We start from the raw sequence: 19,260 nt of genomic DNA on the forward strand, positions 1-19,260 counted from the left end.
AAATAAACAATTAAATTCCATGTTTCAATAAAGGTGAACAACTTCTAGATGGAACTTTAATCAGGTGAGACGTGAACAAGGTGGTACAGGTCAAGTCTCAATGGTGCGTAGGTCTGAAAGGACAGACCCAAGTAAACATGACAGTTTACCTCCATGCAGCCTAATTAGCCAAATTTTACAAGCTCAGCTTGCATGACTTAAACTGTTCCAACATCATAGCATTTACAGAGTTATGAGCAATTACATTTGTTCCAAAAATGTTGTACACACATTAAGGGCTATGAATCTTCAACAGTCAAAGAAAAGTACAATATTATTTATTTTATTTGCGACATTAATTATAAGGGAGTGTGAAGTCCACATCATGGCAGAAAAGTTTCTAGAATTACTGTCAAAGCAGCATTAGCATACGTCAGGCCAGAGAAACAATGTCAAGCAGAGCAGACTATGAAGCACTTGAGTGGCGTATGGTCACCCAGTCTTTAGGTCACCTTTGTGCGGATGAGAGGTTCATCTCATGCTTAATGCTCACTTTTACCACGCTGTCTCTTTAATCCCAAAAGTGCCGCATCAATAAGGTTGTCTAATGCATTGTGGAGGAAACGTCATTTCTTAACAACTTTCAATTCAGTGCCTACATATGCAGGAGCAAAGCAACGAAGACAAGAAATCACCTGAATGCAGAGACCATTAATTACACACACACTGCTGAATCGCTGTAGGGTGATGGTCAGAAATGATATATTTATAAACTATTTAAATAGAAACCCTTCCTTGAATGTTTTCCAATCAGCCCCACCACATCCAGGGAGCTCCTCAGAACCAGGCCCTGTCCTGGGCCACCCACCAACAGTCCTCAGTCCTGCTTTGGGATCACTTGCTCCAGAGCAGGGCCACGGCCTTGCAGATGCCCACGTCGTTGTAGTTGAAGTAGCAGAGGCCAGCGAAGGTGACAGTGGACAGGAGGAAGAGCCCCGCGTTGGCCATCTTGATCTTGGTGTCCCCGTGGACGTAGTCTGTCAGCACCTGGCCAATGCCCCTGGACCAACAGAAAACTCACTTTACAACGAGATAAGGAAACTATGTAGCCAGGAGTTTTTAAGTTGACCTACTTCTCGCCAACCATTAAATTTGATCAAGGCAAAAACAGGTGACTAATCAGTTCCATTGTTATTCCTTCAAATATAAAAATTTAAAATATTACACCTCCAATGCATGCAGCAATCAGACCCAGGCGAACAAACATGGCGACTCAAAAGTCGAGTCTCCCTCCACCCACACCAGGTCACAGCAAGTATCGTGTTGGATAAAGTAGTTCAACCAGCAATGACAACGCATTCAAGGGAGCTGAAAGGCACAGTCGTAACATTTGAAGCTTGTGCCTTAAAATTACTTTCCCATAACTGTAGCTGATCTATAGTGGGTTCAATAAAGTTATCAATAAAATCCCATTCTATGTGATCCATCCTAAGCATTATAAATGTAATGGCTGGCCAGCTCTGCAGCACCCTCGATATTATGAGGGGTCTCTAGTGTGGGACCCCCCATACTACCGAGAGTCAGTAGTATGGGGGGGTCCCACACTAGAGGCCCCCCATACTACTGAGGGTCAGTAGTATGAGGGGGTCCCACACTAGAGGCCCCTCATACTACTGATCCTATATAGTATGGGAGGGTCCCACACTAGAGACTAGGGGTGTGCCAAAAAATCGATTCATCTAAGAATCGCGATTCTCATTTACTACGATTCAGAGTTGATATAAAATGGCCCAAAATAGATTAAAAAAAATAAAAAAAATCCTCAGGCTGTCTGCCTCCGTTTTGTACGCGGGACGTCTTGACGTCACCACGCAGCCGGTTCTGGAACAAACGCATGCGCGGTAAGCACCAAAAAAAAGGAGGAGACTACAAAATGGAGGAAAGAGAGATTTCACCGGCCCGTCCTCGTTGAAGGCAAAGATTTGGACTCATTGTTTTTTACCGAATGCCCGGATCGTTTTGAATCGAAAATCGATTTTAAATCGAATCGTAGCCCCAAAAATCGGAATCGAATCGTGAGATAGTAAAAGATTCCCACCCCTACTAGAGACCCCTCATACTACTGATCCTCAATAGTATGGGAGGGTCCCACACTAGAGGCCCCTCATACTACTGATCCTATATAGTATGGGAGGGTCCCACACTAGAGACCCCTCCCACTCACTCCAGCTGAGCTAGTTGAGTCACAGTGTGGCCAGAACAACGTTATTGATTATATGTTCTGAGACTAACTGGGCGGGGCTCAATCTTACTGATTGCCTCTCGTTAAAGTCAGACAGACTCTCGAAGGACAGCACTAGCCAGGAACTCCGTAATACCTAAAGGGTCCTCAGGAATACCACCACCTAATGAGGAATTATCCCCACATGTGACTTGGATTTGGTGGCTGATGCCTGTGATGCCTCTTGCACTTTGCTGGGATTGATGACTGAGTGTTGCGCTGTGACGCTAAGCTAAAGCCACACTCTCACATTGGAGAATTTAGAAGATTAGCAAGAAAATGTGTAATTTCTTGCTTCCAATTTCCACAACCCTGGATGCCACAAATACCTCCACATCAAGCCGTGCAATAAGGTCCAGTCTCAGTGAAACAAGACAGCGGATAACCCTGGGACCTCCCTGGACAGCCCCACACACACACATAACGGGACAACAAAGACGTACGTGTGACTTAAAGGTTACACTCGTTCAACTCTGGGATTTCTAATATTTAACAACATCTTCAACCCTAACAATTGAGCCCACATCGTCCATTAGTGATCACCAAATGAGCATGTCATAACATCATAAACATTCAGAGACTCCTTCACCGACTCTGAGACCCGGTCCACCTCCAGTCCGGACTAATGTAATGACTCCTATTCTAGGCTGTCAGAGGTTTGAGGCAGAACTCTGCTGCCCAGGTTCTCTGCTGTACCAAACCCTGACAGCCTCACCCCACAACCCAGTCCACCCACACACCCACACCCACACCCACACACACACACACACACACACACACACACACACACACACCAGTGTCCGTGCAGGGTGAGGGCAGCAGCCAGGGAGTAGTCCACCACGGCTCCAGGGAGGAAGTAGCCGGCGGGCAGCAGGGCCAGCAGCCAGAGGCTCACCACCCGCTCGCCGGTCCAGTGAAGAGAGGCTGCGGTGGAGCCCGAAGCAGCTGTACAACAGGGGGAGAGGAGCGGATGGGTGGGTTACCATTTAGAATAAATAGAGACCAAAGATGCAGACAGGGATTCACGGATAGTGGTTTTGTTTGACAAAGACTTTGGGTTGACACAAAGACTATAGTCTTTATGTCAACATTATGTCAACGTTTTTTGAGCCGCTTGATGGTTTCCGGTCTCTTAGAAAAAGCTCCACTCACTCTGATCACCAACGGCATGGGGATCTGATCATGACAAACCCCCATTGATGAAGACAACATAGAGCATTTGACTTGAAATAAATATGAATGATGCATTTTAGCGTATAGAAGAATTGGTCTACTTTCACCGTAGAAAAACCGTGAAAAGGCGTCTTCTCCACTGATGGAGTCATTTCACCAGCTTGTTTTAGATCCATCGCTCTTAGTTGTACATCCCTCATAAGCTCAACTAGGTCCCCTTACAAATGGTTAGTAGCTTATGAAAGGCCTATTAGAATGTGCTGTAGCCATCTTCTCCACAGGTAGTGCTGTCTGCTGAGATGTTGACCAACTGAAATGGCGAGTAGAAGCTAGGGCTGCTCGATTATGGAAAAAAATTATAATAACGATTATTTTGGTCAATATTGAAATCACGATTAATCAAACGATTTTTTTTGAGTTTGAAAACATGATGTATTTACTCAACATTTCTATCCCAAATATACTTTGTAACTGAGAACTTTGAGAATTTCACCTTAAAAATGTACACAAAATGGTCAAAAAGAAGATGTTCAAATCTGAAATAATAAACATATATGTATCAAGCTGAAATCGAGATCGAAATTCGATTAACCGCCCAGCCCTAATAGAGGCCCAGGGCTAGAAAGAGAAAGAACCCTCACAGACAGTCTGCAAGATTGAGTTTCCGGTTCTGGTGCAGGCAATGTTAATTTCCTGTATACACCAGGGGTCTCATTTGCAACCGTTGCGTATGCACAAAACGGGGCTGAGAGTGGCGTACGTGACTTTCCACGCCAAGGTTGTGATCTATAAAATCTAACTTGACGGGAGAATGTGCGCAGCCCTAAGCAAACTCTGACCCATGCGTACGCATGGTTTGGAGGAAAAGGAGAATTGGCGACACAGACGGTGTGGTGGTGAACTGAAGTCAGACAGAAGAAATGTAGAGAAGAACGATTATGTTTTATCATCGCCCTTCATAAATTGAATTTCAACCCGTATCATGCGTTAAATCGACATGTAATCAGAATAATTTAAGTCACCTGCGTTATTTCTCAGTTATAACTCCAGAAACATCTTTGAAAATTCTCTATATTTAATCCCGTCAATCCATACTGTCCACTGACGGCGCGACTGCATGGAATAAAGCATCTGTCTAACATGTGTCAATAATATAATATTTTTATGTGACACTGTAAACGCATAATCAAATGTCAATTAAATCCCAAATGTCGAAATCCAAGCCTACATACTCCTCATCACAATCGTTATATTATTGTCCGTTCCTCTTGATGCTTTTCATGACAAATCAGGCATTAAGAAGGGGTTATATTCAAGAACATTTTACGTGGGTGATTACAAACTGATTATCCAAGGTGTTCTCGGTCAGTCTTATTACTGTAACCCTATAAATACAGCAGTGAGCCCCGTGCGTAATGCTGCACCATGGCACTGCTGGCACTGCTGGAGGACCATGCAAATGGCAGGATTCAGAGGGAGAGGGTCTTCAGGGACCATAACGATTTATTGGTACATAAAAACCTTTATGTCAGACCACTTCTTTTTTAATTCTGGGACTGTGCGCTCCGTGCCACTGACAGAGTTCACTGCTGCAGCAACATGTTGCTATTCACTCTGCTTTTTGTTGTTAGTGATCCCAATCCCGTGATGGCCTAACAAAACTACTTTTGGGCCCTCCACCTCACCCACAAGTGTCTCCACTTCAACCTCACTTTTTTGCTTTTCTCAGTCCTTCTGCCATTCTTTCCGACAAGACATAATATTTCAACCCGAGTCTGTTTTAGATGCAAATCGCGTTCATGAGGTTGTTTGCATTGACCATTTTTGGTTAAAAAGGGGCGTGTACAGGGTGGAACGTGAAGCTGAGCACACATGTAGGCACTCTGTGATTTATAAAGCAAAGATTGCTTAGAGGTGTGCGTACGCAGGTTTTTATAAGTCTGAATATTTTTTGCCGCAGGAAAAACTTGGCTTTGGGCGTACGTACACTTTTAGTAACGATCCCACGCACAATTTTATAAATGAGACCCCAGGTATGAGTGTGATTGGCCGTGTGAGTGTGCGTGTCTACCTAGATGTATGACGGATAGATGAGCAATATTTGCTGAAGTCCGCTGTGTAGGCTGGTGGACTGATCTATCCAGCACATACCTAGGTGGACACGCCCACTTGTGATGTCAGAACACCTAGTGGTATAATATGTCACCTTTAAAATGCAGTCTGACAGATGCGTGTACTCTGAAATGTAAACTACTCAGCGGCGTGCTACCTTTCAAGCCCAGCCTACTGGGCCAGCCAAAGTTCAAAACCTAGCCATCAATAATCTTCAGCGATAATGTTACCTTGAATTTTTGTCCGTGAGAGGAGGGAGGTAAATACTAATCCTTCCCTGCAACGTTTCTATGCAATCCTAAAGAGTGTATTGTTTGTTAAAAAACAACATAAACAGCTCAAATAAGTTAACCAAACTGAAGTCTAAAAGCTTTATATTCACGGAAAAGCAAGAACTTTGCATCACTTAATTAACCCAGAAGATGTTTCCCTACTGGTAGGTGTTCATTTAGGAATGCGACCCCAAGAAGAATGAGATTTCAATAAAAGGGAACAGATGTTGCCCAATTTAGTACCGACCTACCTAATTAGTCTTGTTTGCAGTTCATCGCAGCAAAGCTGCATAGACCGTAGAGATCCACAGGTTTTTCAAACTTGGATTCTGATAGGACTGTACTCACCATCAAGGTTCTGCGATGCATGAATCCTTGCCGACAGAAGGTAAGGGCTCTCTTGGTCCTTGAGTGGGAGGGCCAGGGGCCTGCCCAGCAGGGTGCTGCGGTAGAAGAGGGCTGAGGACAGAGCATAGGAGGCGCTCAACAGGGTAATGCCTTTCCTCAAAGCTCAGAGGACGCCACCATCACACACCTCAATCACTGAGCAACATGAGCATTATGTTATTAGCTCATTATACTACAATGAGCTTTATTCCTTATACAGAAATAAGCATTATGTTATGTCTCCCTTTAGGATTCATCTAGCCAGCTCATCTCAATACGAACTAACGCTAGTCCCTATAGTGAGGTTGTTCATATAAGAGAGAAACATCCCTGAAACAGCCTGCTGGTCCTAGCACCTTCATAACATGCACACCAAATGAGAGATTGACTCGTAACGAGGTACGGTGTTTTAAATAACTTCCTCTTTTAAACAAGTACATAAGCCATCGGTCGTCAGCTGGTACCCATGAAGCCAATAAACACATCAAACTAAACAACACTTACGTTTTACTCCTCTGTGGCAGACAGAACTCAACCTGAAAACAGCCGCCATGACGATCAGTCAATCAAGGTCAGCGCACTGAACCGGAAGTAGTGTTCATCGTCCCGGGATTCAGGATGTAGCGTTACACTGCTTGCCTTTATAATAGCGTAAACGCACATAATTAGGGTGATCGAATCTGATCAATCACAGTTCAGCTTGGAAACGTAAATATGTTAATAATATAGGAATTAACAAAGGATAATTTACAGTTCGCTCAATGTTGACAGTTGAGATATGTTTGTAGATCCGCGTAGTTCACTGCGTCAGCGAGTACTTCCGGTCCACAAGGTCGTCCACTAACAGCCTCACCGTTGGAGTGTGTCTTGATACTGGGAACCTGAATTACTTCACATACCGACCGGACACCTCCACACGATGGACAGCTACGATCATAACTCATCGGAGAAGGCAGAGGCGGCGGAGCTGCAGCGTATGATCGCCATCGAGCAGCAGAAAGCCCAGTTTCAGGCTCAGGTAAACCCGCCTCCACCTAGGGCTAGCCGCATGTAGTAAGCCCGCCTCCGTCTTTAAACAGGCAAGACAATGCGCTCAAACAAAACACAATTTAAAAAAACTTTAGGGGTCGAACGGAGCCAAACAGATTGCAGCTTTAAGGGTGCCGCAATATAAAGCGATTGCAATGTGTCTTGACCCTTTTTTGAAGGAAGACGTCGTGATTTGCTGTCCATTCTAAATAACGGGGCTGTTCATTCTTATTAATGGTGCTCTTCATTGTTATTATTTGTGCTCTTCATTCTTATTAATGGTGCTGTTCGCATTGGTTGCAGGTGCACAACTTCACAGACGTCTGCTGGGACAAGTGTATAGACAGCCCCGGCTCGAAGCTGGACAGCCGGACGGAGACTTGCCTGGTGAGCTGTGTTGAGCGCTTCATCGACACCACTCTGACCATCACCAACCGCTTCACACAGATGGTTCAGAAGGGGGCTCATTGAGCATGCCAAGGACGCAACCTCTTTCTGTTAATTCAAGAGAAAAGGGTGTCTAGGAGCCTGTAATGGGATGGAAAGCTGGACATGCACTCAATATGCCTGGAACCTCGGAGAAGATGATGTGGATCATATCTCCCGATGGAAAGAAGAGTCCCCCACACTGTGCATTGTTTAATGTTTCTTTATGTTGTACATTCTGCTGACATTTTACCTTAAAATCTACAACTGTCAAAGTGTCCCCTTGTATTCCCTATGTATTAAGGCCTTTATTAAACATTAACACTGATTACCACCCAGGGTTTTTTCTCCTGTCAGCCATGTTACAATATACACCACATTACCAAACTGCTCCACTGTTGTACCGCCCATACCTCTATCTCCCCTCACAGGGGCTGAGTAGACATTTAGGTTCTCCTCTTTACCATAAATACATTGAAATGCTCCACGTGAAACAGAATTATTAACTTCTGAGTAACTCAATTAAATGAACAATTAATATTTAATGGGGACAGGCGTCACATCAGCGTTACTGAGTCTTTTGATTATGATGATCTAATTAAGACTTTTATAAAATACATTAAAACATGAAGGCACTTTGCTGAAAAGAGTTCAGGTTCTGAATCCTAAATGTTGTAGCCGTTAGCCCGGTGGCTAAAGAGTTTGTTGGTTGATGTTGTGCGCGGCCCTGAGGGCAGACTTCATGGCGGTCTCGATCCAGCCGTGGGGGACGGCCGTGTGCTCGCCTGCGAAGTGCACGCGCCCCTCGCTCTGGAAGAGCTCAGCGGCGTAGTCCACCTGCTGGTAAGGCGTGTACAGGGCGAAGGCCCCCAGGCTGTAGGGGTCCAGGCCCCACTTCTTCACCAGGCCCCCGGTCCACAGCGGCCGGATGTCCTCCCCGTGGATCCTCACCAGGTCGTCCAGAACCAGCGCCATCACCTCCGCCTCCGCCACGCCCTGGAACAAGGTGGAGTCGTCGGAGCAGGTGTAGGACGCCAGCAGGGCGCCGGCGGCCGTGCCGGGGAAGCCGTGGCTGGGGTAGTAGATGAAGCGGGAGGGCCGGTCGGTCACGCTCTTCCCGCCCCGGATGCCCTCCGACTCCCAGAAGCGACGGCTGAAGCTGAGCACCACCTTGGTGGAGCTGGTGTAGTGCACCGAGCGCAGCGCCTCCATCTTGTGGGAGGAGAGCGGGGGCAGGAAGTCGATGAAGAGCGCAGCCTTGGCCGTGGCGGTCACCAACACGTAGTCCGTGGTCAGGCTGGCCAGGGCGGAGCCGTCCTGGTACGACACCGTCACGCTGCCCCCGGCCGATTGGTCGATGAGCTTGACCTTGGCGTTGAGGTGAAGGGTGGCGTTCAACAGCTGGTAGAAGGTATTGGGGAGGTTGTCAAAACCATTGGCCACCTCATAGTACCTGAAGAACAGACCATTTCACAACAATTTAGATTTAGATTTGTATTAGCAACTGCAATGACAAAACCGGACTATGCTAATAGCCTAACTCTGATCCCAAAGGAGCTTCATGAGCAGCCCACCATGCCTTCATCTACACAGAGTATAGTGAATGGTTCAAGGTATTACCACTTTTACTCATTTATCCAGTAAGACTAATTTGGTTCCTTTGTCTTTTTCAGAATATAAACTGAAAAAGAGAACGATACATTAGATTATCCTCTCTCATCCGATAAAGCAACTACTGTAAACTGTGAGCTGCATTTGCCGTAATCTGGGCAATTTTATACAATGCTTGAATACCGACGAATTGTTTGATCATGTAGCAGCATTCCCTGTGTTCTTGTCTTCTCCCTTACTCAACGTCGTCGTTGATGTCGGCCTGAACAAACAGCATCTCCGTCAGGGATGCGTAGAAGAGGCTGTTTTCATTCAGGATGTCCCCGATCATCCTCAGGGCGCTGCGGCTCAGGTTCCCCTCCTTCACCAGGTACTCCTGGAAGAGGAGTCAAGTCACGCATTTTGTGCGTCCCTGAGTGCAGGTCACACGATTGTGACCTGAACACTCAGTAAATTAGTACATCATTTGTTCCTTACCTTAACAGAGTAGGAGTCGTACTTGTCAAGCATGGCACTACAGCCCATCTTCTTAAGATCATCCCTCACCTGACAACAATAATGGTTTTAATCCTCTTTAAAAAATAAATAATAAATTGGTTATAATTGATCAAATATTGACACTAATTAGTCATGGCTTAATAGACCCGTTACACTGCGGTGTCCTCGACTGATCTGGGACGGTTAGTTACAGCATAAGTGATGTCCTGATGTTGCTGTGGAGGACGTACCTTCCTCAGTGCCTGACTGAAGAGCTGGGAGGCAGACTTCCCCCTCTCCTCTCCCGATAGGTTGTAGTTGAGAATATCCGGGAGCTGCTCCACCACGTAGGTTTTCTGCAGGATGCCGTTGACTAGGTAATAGGTATTGATGTCTTCTTGAATGAAGTGGTTCAAGGAGATTGGCAGTTTGGCCACCAAGGAAAGCAGAATTCTGTGGAGCACATCACAAGACTGTAACAACCTGATACCCATGCCGAGTTATTTTATTTTTCAAAGCCAAAGAATGGGGTTACACCTCAAGATTAATTAGAGACGCTTTTGATTCATGTCACTTGCTGGTAGAACACTTGGGATTCATGTTAAACCAATAAATAACTTTATAAGTTAGTAGGAATTAGTTGATCCAGTCTGTGCAGAGTGAACTGAGATTAGCACACATTGGTTCGGCTCAGTTCTCTGCAGCGTACTTACCTGTGAAAGCTGGGGATCCTCATAGCACCAACCTCTGCATACCACCCCTCTGTTCGGTTTCTAAACGTCTCCACACGTCCACCAATGCGGTTACTGGCTTCCAATATGGTCACCTTGTTGCCAGAGGGCCAAAAAGTGAAACTCGTTAAAGATTAAACCTGATGTGGTATAACAAGTGTAAATTAATACTGCACAGTGCTACAGTAAAAATATATAATATTCATGTTTATTATTTTATTACTTTATGTCCTGCGTCTTGCAAAAACTTTGCAGCGGTCAGTCCAGCCATGCCTGCACCAATGATAGCTACGTGATGAGGAGTCTTTGTGGGAGTGAGACCCTTATCCACAATAGCAACAAGCTCACTGTAGTCTGCGTCTTGAAGGCACTCAACCAAAGGGTCCCCAATGCTCCCAGTGATGGCGAAAACAATGGCTCCCACTACAACCAGAGGAACTGCCAAGACAATTCAAACTAGTTATTCAGTTTAACGTGTAAATATTTGTACCCTGACCAACATCCACTTTTTCATTATCTTAAGAAGTATATTTTCTCCCAGTACATTCATAATGCTACAAAACAAACTTTTACATTTTTGTAATTATGCAGCCATAGTCACCAAGTCACAATATGTGCAGTGAACATTGTTTTCTATGGGGATATTTCCACAAAGGCAGCAATTCAGATTAATGGATATTTGTTTTGTAAATACTTACATAGTTTGCACAGATGGGGGATCATCTTGAGCATGGAGGTCCAGGCCTTCTTTCTGCTATGGACACTGAGACCATCTGTAGGAAAGGAAACCTAAGGTACACAAGGTTATGTTTCAACTTGCCCCAGAGAGTAAAGGAAAAAGCAAAGCAAAGGAGTATAAAAGCTATTTAGTGGATTAAAAATATGTATACATATTCAACACTTCCTGCCTTCCTTTCATATACAATGCAAATTTAGGCATTGATGAGTACTACACACAATTATGTTACGTGTAATTATATACCACTGATGAGTATTGTATACAAGTCGATCATTCACAGAAAAGGTGATACTAACATAATAAAAACACTAATGGCGTTTGGTGACAACCTGTGTGCCTAAAGATGTTCAACTCACCGCTGGCAGAGGGAACGTCTGGAAAGTGGTCAAAGAGCTGGGCATGCTTCCACCGGTCCTTGCAGGTTCAGGTGGACTGGCCAGCACACATGGTGCATGGGTATAGGAAGGTTTAATGAGTCACCCCAGGTCCTCTCTGGAAATATGTTCCCACACCAGCTCCAGATGCAACCACTCTGAACAAATTAGATTAGTGAGCTTGTCGTATCCCCGGCATACCTCATTTCCGCTATCCTCTAATATCAGACCTTTTCTTCCCTTTTTTAAGCGATGCCAAACAAAACATAGTGAGTTAAGTGGCTTAAAAGAATACTTGCCTTGACACAACAATGTTTAATGCTGTTAATCCTTAACACGACTAGATTAGGTTTGTAAATCCTTAGTTCCTTGATATTTCAAATGATATTGTTGGCTTTATTTTAAAAATGTCTACTTAATAAAAGGTTTAAACATGTTGCCTTTGTCTGATTCAGGAGATGTGATACTCATCTATCTCTTCCAGTCTCTAGATAGTGGCTAATCTAAAGCAGATAGACCCACACCATGAAACAACAAAAAGCAGAGTGGAAGTCTCTGATTTGTAACATCTCTGTATGGCCAGTTCTTTCCAAGAAAGACGTTATCACAGCATCCTGCGAGGACTGGTGTCATTCAACTTTTTTTCTGTGGGAAAACATTGCGATCATTGACCAGATTAGTCTTTCAAAGGAACTAAACTGTAGTTAATGGGTAACAGCACCCCCATCATCTTAAGGGGATTCTTAGCTATGGTCAGAAGTGTCACTTAAGATTGCTCAATGATAGACTGAATGAGTAAATTGAGAGGGTTAGAGAGAGAGAGAGAGAGAGAGAGAGAGAGAGAGAGAGAGAGAGAGAGAGAGAGAGAGAGAGAGAGAGAGAGAGAGAGAGACTATTTCAATATAACATTGTATTGGGCAAAATATTGTGGTCCTCCTAGTAGTCCTAGGACTACTAGGACTATGCTTCCTTTCTTATCTCCTCCAGCACAGGTTTGGAGTCCAGTTTAACCTGTGACTGGACCATAGGGCACAATGGAGTCCAGTGTGATCTGTGACTGGACTGCTTAGGGTGCACAGGAGTCCAGTGTGACCTGTGACCGGACCTTGGGATACACTGAAGTCCAGTGTAACCTGTGACTGGACCTTAGGATACATTGGAGTCCAGTGTGACCTGTGACCGGACCTTGGGATACACTGGAGTCCAGTGTAACCTGTGACTGGACCTTAGGATACATTGGAGTCCAGTGTGATCTGTGACTGGACCTTGATACACTGGAGTCCAATGTGACCTGTGACTGGACTTTAGGATTCACTGGAGTCCAGTGTGTAGTGTCAGCGAAGTGTAGAGCGAACTGTTCGCACGAGTACGAAATCCGCGTGAACCAGGTTCTTTGCCGGGGAAAATCCGAAAAATTCGCTTCCAACCAATGCAACAACATTGCATTGACTTTGTATGGAATTGCACCGCGCCTTCATTTTGGTGTGAACGCACCATAATGGAAATACAAACACCAGCTGCGCTACCATTAAAGGCGAGGCACCCGGGCTGAGTGGCGTGTGCGTGTGTGTGCGTGCGTGTGCGTGTGTGTGTCAGTAGGATGAGCCTCAATGGATCAGCTACCTTGTTTTTCCGCGGCGCGGTAGCGCGGTGCGCCTGGGAACACCGCGTCAGCTGCGTCCATTGTGGCTCATCTTACGTCACGATAGCGGAAGTAAACAAAGCGATGGCGCTGTCAAAACGATCAGCGAAGCTCGACACACCTCGAGCCGACATGTTTCTGACTCTCATTAACTGTCTTTCACTGATTGATTGATTGATTGATTGATTGATTACATCGTCGCTGACTTTGGTAAGATTGACATTTACACTTTGGATTAAGGCTTATTCAGAAATCAATTGAAATGCACGTTTTGAACACTGACATTATGCATAAGGTTTGGAGCCATCATATAATCATGATGGCCGATGTCCACCTACAGTTATCTGAGTGGTTGAGCTTCAGGCACAGGGGTATCAGCAGTTCACTAGAGGAGGCTGATATCCATACCCGAATACCAGGCTAGTTAGTCCTGCTATTGGATACCCAGGGTGGTGCTGACAGGACACCAGTGGTACCAGTAGCACCAGTAGCACCAGTCACATGATGCTGCTGGTTGTAGCGGAGAGTCCGCGGGAATATGTTCTGCTTATTATTTCATGGGGTCTCGAGGATCAAGTTTGCGTCTTGATCTTCTATTATAACTTGTGTGAACGTTCGTTTACTGTTTTGCGTCTCTCGATCTGCTCTTCTAATTGCTCTAGCAGGGAGTAATCTGTGGACCTCCATTAACGCACTGCGGTGTGTCTCTGTCTTAATCATCTCATTCAAGGTCTACTCTGAAACGAATGTCGCGCCACAAATACCACAGCGTTAAATAAGACGGTCGCAGCCATGGCAGAAGTACTTGGACGGAGAAGCTTATTAGGCGTTGGTGTTCTGCTTGCCTGGCTTGTTCTCTTCCACCTCCTGGTCAACATCTGGCTGCTGTGTGTGTTCACCAGCCTGCTTGTGGTACTCGGGGGCTGGCTTGGATCGCAAGCGGTCCTTGAGTCCAACAGCCTAGTACACCTGGAGAGGTTCATCAGCCTGCATCCGGTAAAGGGGTCTGGTCTCTCCAGTCTCTCCTCCACTTCTCTCTTCTCAGCCCTCTCCCCTTCTCTGGTCTTTCCAGTCTCTTTCTTCTTAGCCCTCTCCAAATCCTCTGTAATCATGGGTCTCCCCACTTCAGGGAGCTTTTATTCAACAAGTCATACTTTTAAGATAAAATGTTTCGTATAAGTTTGCAGTAATAAATCATGTGAATATTGGATTATATAATGACAGGGTGTGATAGTCAATGTGCTTATTTAAACTGTATCCAATTGCCAATGTTCATGTACAATTGTTCCATGTATTTATGTATAGTGGGAGGGTTGCATGTCTTGTGTTTTCTAAAACGCACTCTCCTTTGATTTGTTTAAGATTTCCTCATCTGTGGAGGATGAGGAACAGTTGGATCAGGAGATCCAGAACACAGTCATGAAGATCATAAGGGATTTTGTCTCCTCCTGGTACTCCACCATATCCACCGAGAGGGCTTTTGAAATAGATGTGCACGAAGCCATGATCTCCATGGCAATGGAACTGAAGACACGTGCTAGATTGGTTGATCAGAAGGTACTTGGTTTGTATAGTCACATCAGCGTTACTGAGTCTTTTGATTATGATGATTTAATTAAGACTTTTATAAAATACATTAAAACATGAAGGCACTTTGCTGAAAAGATTTAAACCACATTTCTATTCTGAATGATTATCTGTTGTGCTCCAGGCCCTGTCCGAGAGGCTGCTGGACCTCTATGGTGGCCACCTGCAGAAGTTCCTCAGAGCGACGCAGCTGGTAGCAGAGCAGCCCAGCGACGCCAGCGACAGGTTGTGGAAGGTCTACACAGAGCTGGAGCCCCCTCACCCTGCGGTGAAGAGTGCTGCCGTGGAGCACAACTACACCAGGGCGGTGGTGGACCTGCTCCTGCACTCTCTGGTTCCACCACCCAACCTGGAAAGCACCACTGGCCGCTTTGTGGTGGGCGAACTCATTACTTGCAACGTTCTTCTCCCGTTCTTCACCAAAGTCTCTGAGCCGGACTGGCTCAACGTCCTCCTGGTTCAACTCTTCACCTCCCCATCAGTCCTCGCTGCAGAGCCCGTAGAGTCCTCATCAGCGCAGCCCCCTCAGCGTCATTCCACGCCTGTCCCGCCAGTGCCTCCATCTGCTCCGCCGTCTGCTCGCTCAGAAGTGCCACCGAAGGAGGAAGAGACCACAGCCCCCCGACCCACCGAACAGACAATGTCAGCGTCCCCCTCGTACGCAGTGGCTTCAGAGGTGGACACCCATTCAGCCAGCGACACGGACACAACCACAGACAAGCTTCATTCGGTCAGTTGCGACACAGTGGACTCTGAGCTGTACAGCCCTCAGAACATCATAGAGGAGGTGGAACACTGTCGTCGGTTCCTGAGGAACTACGTCAGGCCGTGTAAGTCCAACCCTTTCTACCAGGAGAACGACTCTGACCTGGAGTCGCCCTTGGCCGACTATAAGCGGGACTCTTTAGACTCTCTGATCACGGATGGGCAAGAGGGCAGCCAGTCTGATCTGCCCCGGGAATGCGCCACACCAACCGATTGCTTAGATCTCGACCTGGATGTTGACCCCGGCCACGTCGATGAGATGGGCCCTAAGGCCTTGTTACACTCCCAGCCGCTAGACCAGGTCGACGGCTGTGGGCCCTCCTGCTTGCGCCCGGCGCAGGGTTCTCCCGGCCCCACCCGCAGCCTCCATTTGCCGGACCCGGTGGGGAGCCCTGTATCCACTAACCCTGCCAGGGAGCTGTTCCTGGGGCTGGAGGGGGCGCCGGGGACCCCGGGGACCCCTAATGAGCTGGCCCCCGCCATCGCCTCGCTGGTGCCCTCGTCACGGCCTTCCTTCAGCTTCGAGCCGCTGAGCAGCCCCGAGGGGCCGGTGCTCATCCAGAACCTCCGCATCACTGGCACCATCACCGCCAAGGAGCACCGCGGCACCGGCTCACACCCCTACACCCTGTACACCATCAAGGTAGACACACCTCCACCCTCTACACCATCAAGGTAGACACACATCCACCCTGTACACCATCAAGGTAGACACACCTCCACCCTCTACACCATCAAGGTAGACACACCTCCACCCTGTACCCCATCAAGGTAGACACACCTCCACCCTGTACACCATCAAGGTAGACACACCTCCACCCTCTACACCATCAAGGTAGACACACATCCACCCTGTACCCCATCAAGGTAGACACACCTCCACCCTGTACACCATCAAGGTAGACACACCTCCACCCTGTACACCATCAAGGTAGACACACCTCCACCCTCTACACCATCAAGGTAGACACACATCCACCCTCTACACCATCAAGGTAGACACACATCCACCCTGTACACCATCAAGGTAGACACACCTCCACCCTGTACACCATCAAGGTAGACACACCTCCACCCTGTACACCATCAAGGTAGACACACATCCACCCTCTACACCATCAAGGTAGACACACCTCCAGCCTGTACACCATCATAGTAGACCCACATCCACCCTCTACACCATCATAGTAGACAAACCTCCACCCTGTACACCATCAAAGTAGGCAGAGCCATGCAGGAAATGTCATATTACTAGATAATGGAGGTTGATAGTTAATGGATATTTTTTTATGCAATGGGAATGTTTCCATTGCACTGGTTTGATTGAGCCAGTGCATTGATAGCATAACATAGCATAACACCGACATAATACAAATGTATAAACATATTATATTTATCTATCAAAATGTAAGAGCAGTACTATTATTAACAGTAATATTTAGATTAGTCACACTGAATGCAGCAATATGCAGTTTTATTATGATGTTTGACAAGGTAGCACTATGCAATGGACAACAGACTAGAGACAAGCATGTTCCATCGCTAATTGAACATTCTGTTATTGTGAGCACCGTTTAAACACGTGTGTCTGCATGTGTGAGCGGCTCACGGCCGTAATGGTGCTGATTCAGGCAAGTGTGTGTGTGGCAGTACGAGACGGTGGTGTACTGTGAGGCGGCGGCCTGCCTCCAGCCAGGCTGTGAGGAGGGGGATTCGGCCCAGGGGCCTGGGGACGGCCCCGGGCCCGTGGACTGCCCCGGGGCCGGGCAGCCAGTGGCCTACCACACGGTCAACAGACGCTACAGCGAGTTCCTCAACCTCCAGACACGCCTGGAAGAGAAACAGGAACTGCGGAAGCTCATCAAAGGTAGGCTCACACGGCCCTGCTATGGTCCCCTTGTGCTGCATGACGGGGAATAAGACAACAAACGCTTTGGCAGGGAGCAGCCTTTTCTTGTTGAAGAAATGTATGGTACACGTTTAGTCAAAGTTACCCCAAGAGAGCTGCTTCACTGAGAAGCCTCACGCCACACACACCTACCCACCGGTTTTCTCTTGACAGCAGGACCTTCTGTGGAATATATGCAGCGCAATTAGATTATACTTTTAAAACACATTTTGTGTTAGTTTTCACCACCCTTAAAAAGTACCTTTCAATGCTTTATTTGATTAATTAGTCGAGTCATTTTCAGTTGTCTTTTTTTTTTTATTGGAGTCTATGAAATCATGGCTGTGTAATGTTTTCTTTACATGGTGTTTCCACATCATGGAAGATAAGCTCTGCTTCTGGTTAAGGTGTAAAAGGACCAAAGAAGATATTTCCTGACATGCCATTTGGAAACATGGACAGCGACAAGATTGAAGCCAGAAAAGGATTGCTGGAGACTTTTCTAAAGGTTGTTGTTGCTATCTTTGTATAATGTTGGTTTTGAGTGTTTAAGTCAAGGAATCAATGATTCAATGCAATAGAAAAACGTTTTTATAAACATAAATAAATAAACATGGCATTTTGATAGAGAGATAATTCACATATTCTGGTAATTGCTCCTTTTGACACCAAACTCACCAGCATTTTCTTTGATTTCCCACTTCTTTCAGCATCTCTGTTCCATCCATGAAGCTGCAAACAGTGAGGAGATGCAGGAGTTTCTAGCCCTCAACACAGATGCACGGATTGCCTTCGTCAAGAAACCTTTCATCGTGTCTCGCATAGACAAGGTATAATTTGTCATGCAGAGATTAAGTAAAAGTTTATGGGTTGATATGTCTCACGGAAGTGTGATTTTAAGTTAAAACACAGTGGATGCATCCCACTGAAGCAATTCTTTTAAGGTTCAGTGTGTAGAATTTAGTAGCAACTATTGATAAGGTTGCAGATAGCAACCAACTGAATCCCCCCACCACTCCCTTCCCATTACTGACCTGGGGTCTCATTTATAACCGTTGCGTACGCACAAAACGGGGCTGAAATTGGCGTACGTGACTTTCCACGCCAAGGTTGTGATCTATAAAAAACCAAATTGACGGGAGAATGTGGGCAGCCCTAAGCAAACTCTGACCCATGCGTAGGCATGGTTTGGAGGAAAAGGAGAATTGGCAACACAGATGGTGTGGTGGTGAACTGAAGTCAGATAGAAGAATTGTAGAGTGAGAAGAACGATTATGTTTGATCATCGCCCTTCATAAATTTAATCTCAACCCGTATCATGCGTTAAATCTATGTAATCAGAATCATTTAAGTCAACTGCGTTATTTCTCAGTTATAACTCCAGAAACATCTCCTTAGAATCTAAATTCTCTATATTTAGTCCCGTCACTCCATACTATCCACTGACGGTGCGACTGCATGGAATAAAGCATCAATCAAAACTTGTTTCAATAACATAATATTTTTATGTGACACTGTAAAGACATAATCAAATGTCAATTAAATCCCAAGTGTCGAAATCCAAGCCTACATACTCCTCATCACAATCGTTATATTATTGTCCGTTCCCCTTGATGCTTTTCATGACAAATCGGGCATCAAAAAGGGGTTATATTCAAGAACATTTTACGTGGGTGATTACAAACTGATTATCCAAGGTGTTCTCGGTCAGTCTTATTACCGTAACCCTATAAATACAGCGGTGAGCCCCGTGCGTAATGCTGCACCATGGCACTGCTGGCACTGCT

The 19,260-nt window shown here is 46.0% G+C and overlaps 4 protein-coding genes across 5 annotated transcripts in view; 2 read left to right on the forward strand and 2 right to left on the reverse strand.

The window, feature by feature from the left end:
- On the reverse strand, positions 1–6,825 carry sdhdb (succinate dehydrogenase complex, subunit D, integral membrane protein b). Its single transcript, XM_056610727.1, has 4 exons — positions 6,709–6,825; positions 6,166–6,276; positions 3,055–3,205; positions 1–1,039 (listed from the first exon to the last, which is right to left on the reverse strand). The coding sequence occupies exons 1-4, from the start codon at positions 6,755–6,757 to the stop codon at positions 874–876; spliced, it is 477 nt and encodes a 158-aa protein (XP_056466702.1). The 5' UTR covers positions 6,758–6,825; the 3' UTR covers positions 1–873.
- Positions 6,819–8,018, forward strand: timm8b (translocase of inner mitochondrial membrane 8 homolog B (yeast)). The gene is made up of 2 exons (XM_056610728.1): positions 6,819–7,222; positions 7,537–8,018. The coding sequence occupies exons 1-2, from the start codon at positions 7,124–7,126 to the stop codon at positions 7,702–7,704; spliced, it is 267 nt and encodes an 88-aa protein (XP_056466703.1). The 5' UTR covers positions 6,819–7,123; the 3' UTR covers positions 7,705–8,018.
- il4i1 (interleukin 4 induced 1) lies at positions 7,742–13,666 on the reverse strand. Of its 2 annotated transcripts, none has more exons than XM_056610726.1 (9): positions 13,572–13,666; positions 11,574–11,749; positions 11,177–11,267; positions 10,702–10,916; positions 10,461–10,573; positions 9,999–10,200; positions 9,748–9,816; positions 9,510–9,646; positions 7,742–9,112 (listed from the first exon to the last, which is right to left on the reverse strand). In XM_056610726.1, the coding sequence occupies exons 2-9, from the start codon at positions 11,616–11,618 to the stop codon at positions 8,353–8,355; spliced, it is 1,632 nt and encodes a 543-aa protein (XP_056466701.1). In that variant the 5' UTR covers positions 11,619–11,749; positions 13,572–13,666; the 3' UTR covers positions 7,742–8,352. The 2 variants fall into 2 exon arrangements, with proteins under 2 accessions (XP_056466701.1, XP_056466700.1); XM_056610725.1 differs by lacking the exon at positions 13,572–13,666 and adding an exon at positions 13,215–13,335.
- The window catches only part of snx19b (sorting nexin 19b), a 20,163-nt gene continuing 14,167 nt past the window's right edge, over positions 13,265–19,260 (forward strand). The window contains exons 1-7 of the mRNA XM_056610724.1: positions 13,265–13,443; positions 13,964–14,229; positions 14,596–14,790; positions 14,945–16,228; positions 17,236–17,452; positions 17,881–17,981; positions 18,184–18,303. Coding sequence (XP_056466699.1) covers positions 14,026–14,229; positions 14,596–14,790; positions 14,945–16,228; positions 17,236–17,452; positions 17,881–17,981; positions 18,184–18,303 — 2,121 coding nt within the window. The 5' untranslated portion in view covers positions 13,265–13,443; positions 13,964–14,025. The remainder of the gene's footprint in view (positions 13,444–13,963; positions 14,230–14,595; positions 14,791–14,944; positions 16,229–17,235; positions 17,453–17,880; positions 17,982–18,183; positions 18,304–19,260) is intronic.

The sequence above is a fragment of the Gadus chalcogrammus genome, chromosome 16, assembly GCF_026213295.1.
Source record: "Gadus chalcogrammus isolate NIFS_2021 chromosome 16, NIFS_Gcha_1.0, whole genome shotgun sequence".
Taxonomy (NCBI): Eukaryota; Metazoa; Chordata; class Actinopteri; order Gadiformes; family Gadidae; genus Gadus; species Gadus chalcogrammus.

What these genes read in the sequence shown, in the direction of transcription:
- sdhdb (XM_056610727.1), bottom strand. Translation starts at nt 6,757, where the DNA reads ATGGCGGCTGTTTTCAGGTTGAGTTCTGTCTGCCACAGAGGAGTAAAA. An exon ending in CTGCCACAGAGGAGTAAAAC is followed by an intron (nt 6,277 to 6,708) that starts GTAAGTGTTGTT and finishes CTCTGTCCTCAG; the next exon opens with CCCTCTTCTACCGCAGCACC. An exon ending in CTCACCCTGCACGGACACTG is followed by an intron (nt 1,040 to 3,054) that starts GTGTGTGTGTGT and finishes CTGTTGGTCCAG; the next exon opens with GGGCATTGGCCAGGTGCTGA.
- timm8b (XM_056610728.1), top strand. Translation starts at nt 7,124, where the DNA reads ATGGACAGCTACGATCATAACTCATCGGAGAAGGCAGAGGCGGCGGAG. An exon ending in AAGCCCAGTTTCAGGCTCAG is followed by an intron (nt 7,223 to 7,536) that starts GTAAACCCGCCT and finishes CATTGGTTGCAG; the next exon opens with GTGCACAACTTCACAGACGT.
- il4i1 (XM_056610726.1), bottom strand. Translation starts at nt 11,618, where the DNA reads ATGCCCAGCTCTTTGACCACTTTCCAGACGTTCCCTCTGCCAGCG. An exon ending in AGACGTTCCCTCTGCCAGCG is followed by an intron (nt 11,268 to 11,573) that starts GTGAGTTGAACA and finishes TGTGTACCTTAG; the next exon opens with GTTTCCTTTCCTACAGATGG. An exon ending in TCAGTCAGGCACTGAGGAAG is followed by an intron (nt 9,817 to 9,998) that starts GTACGTCCTCCA and finishes TATTGTTGTCAG; the next exon opens with GTGAGGGATGATCTTAAGAA.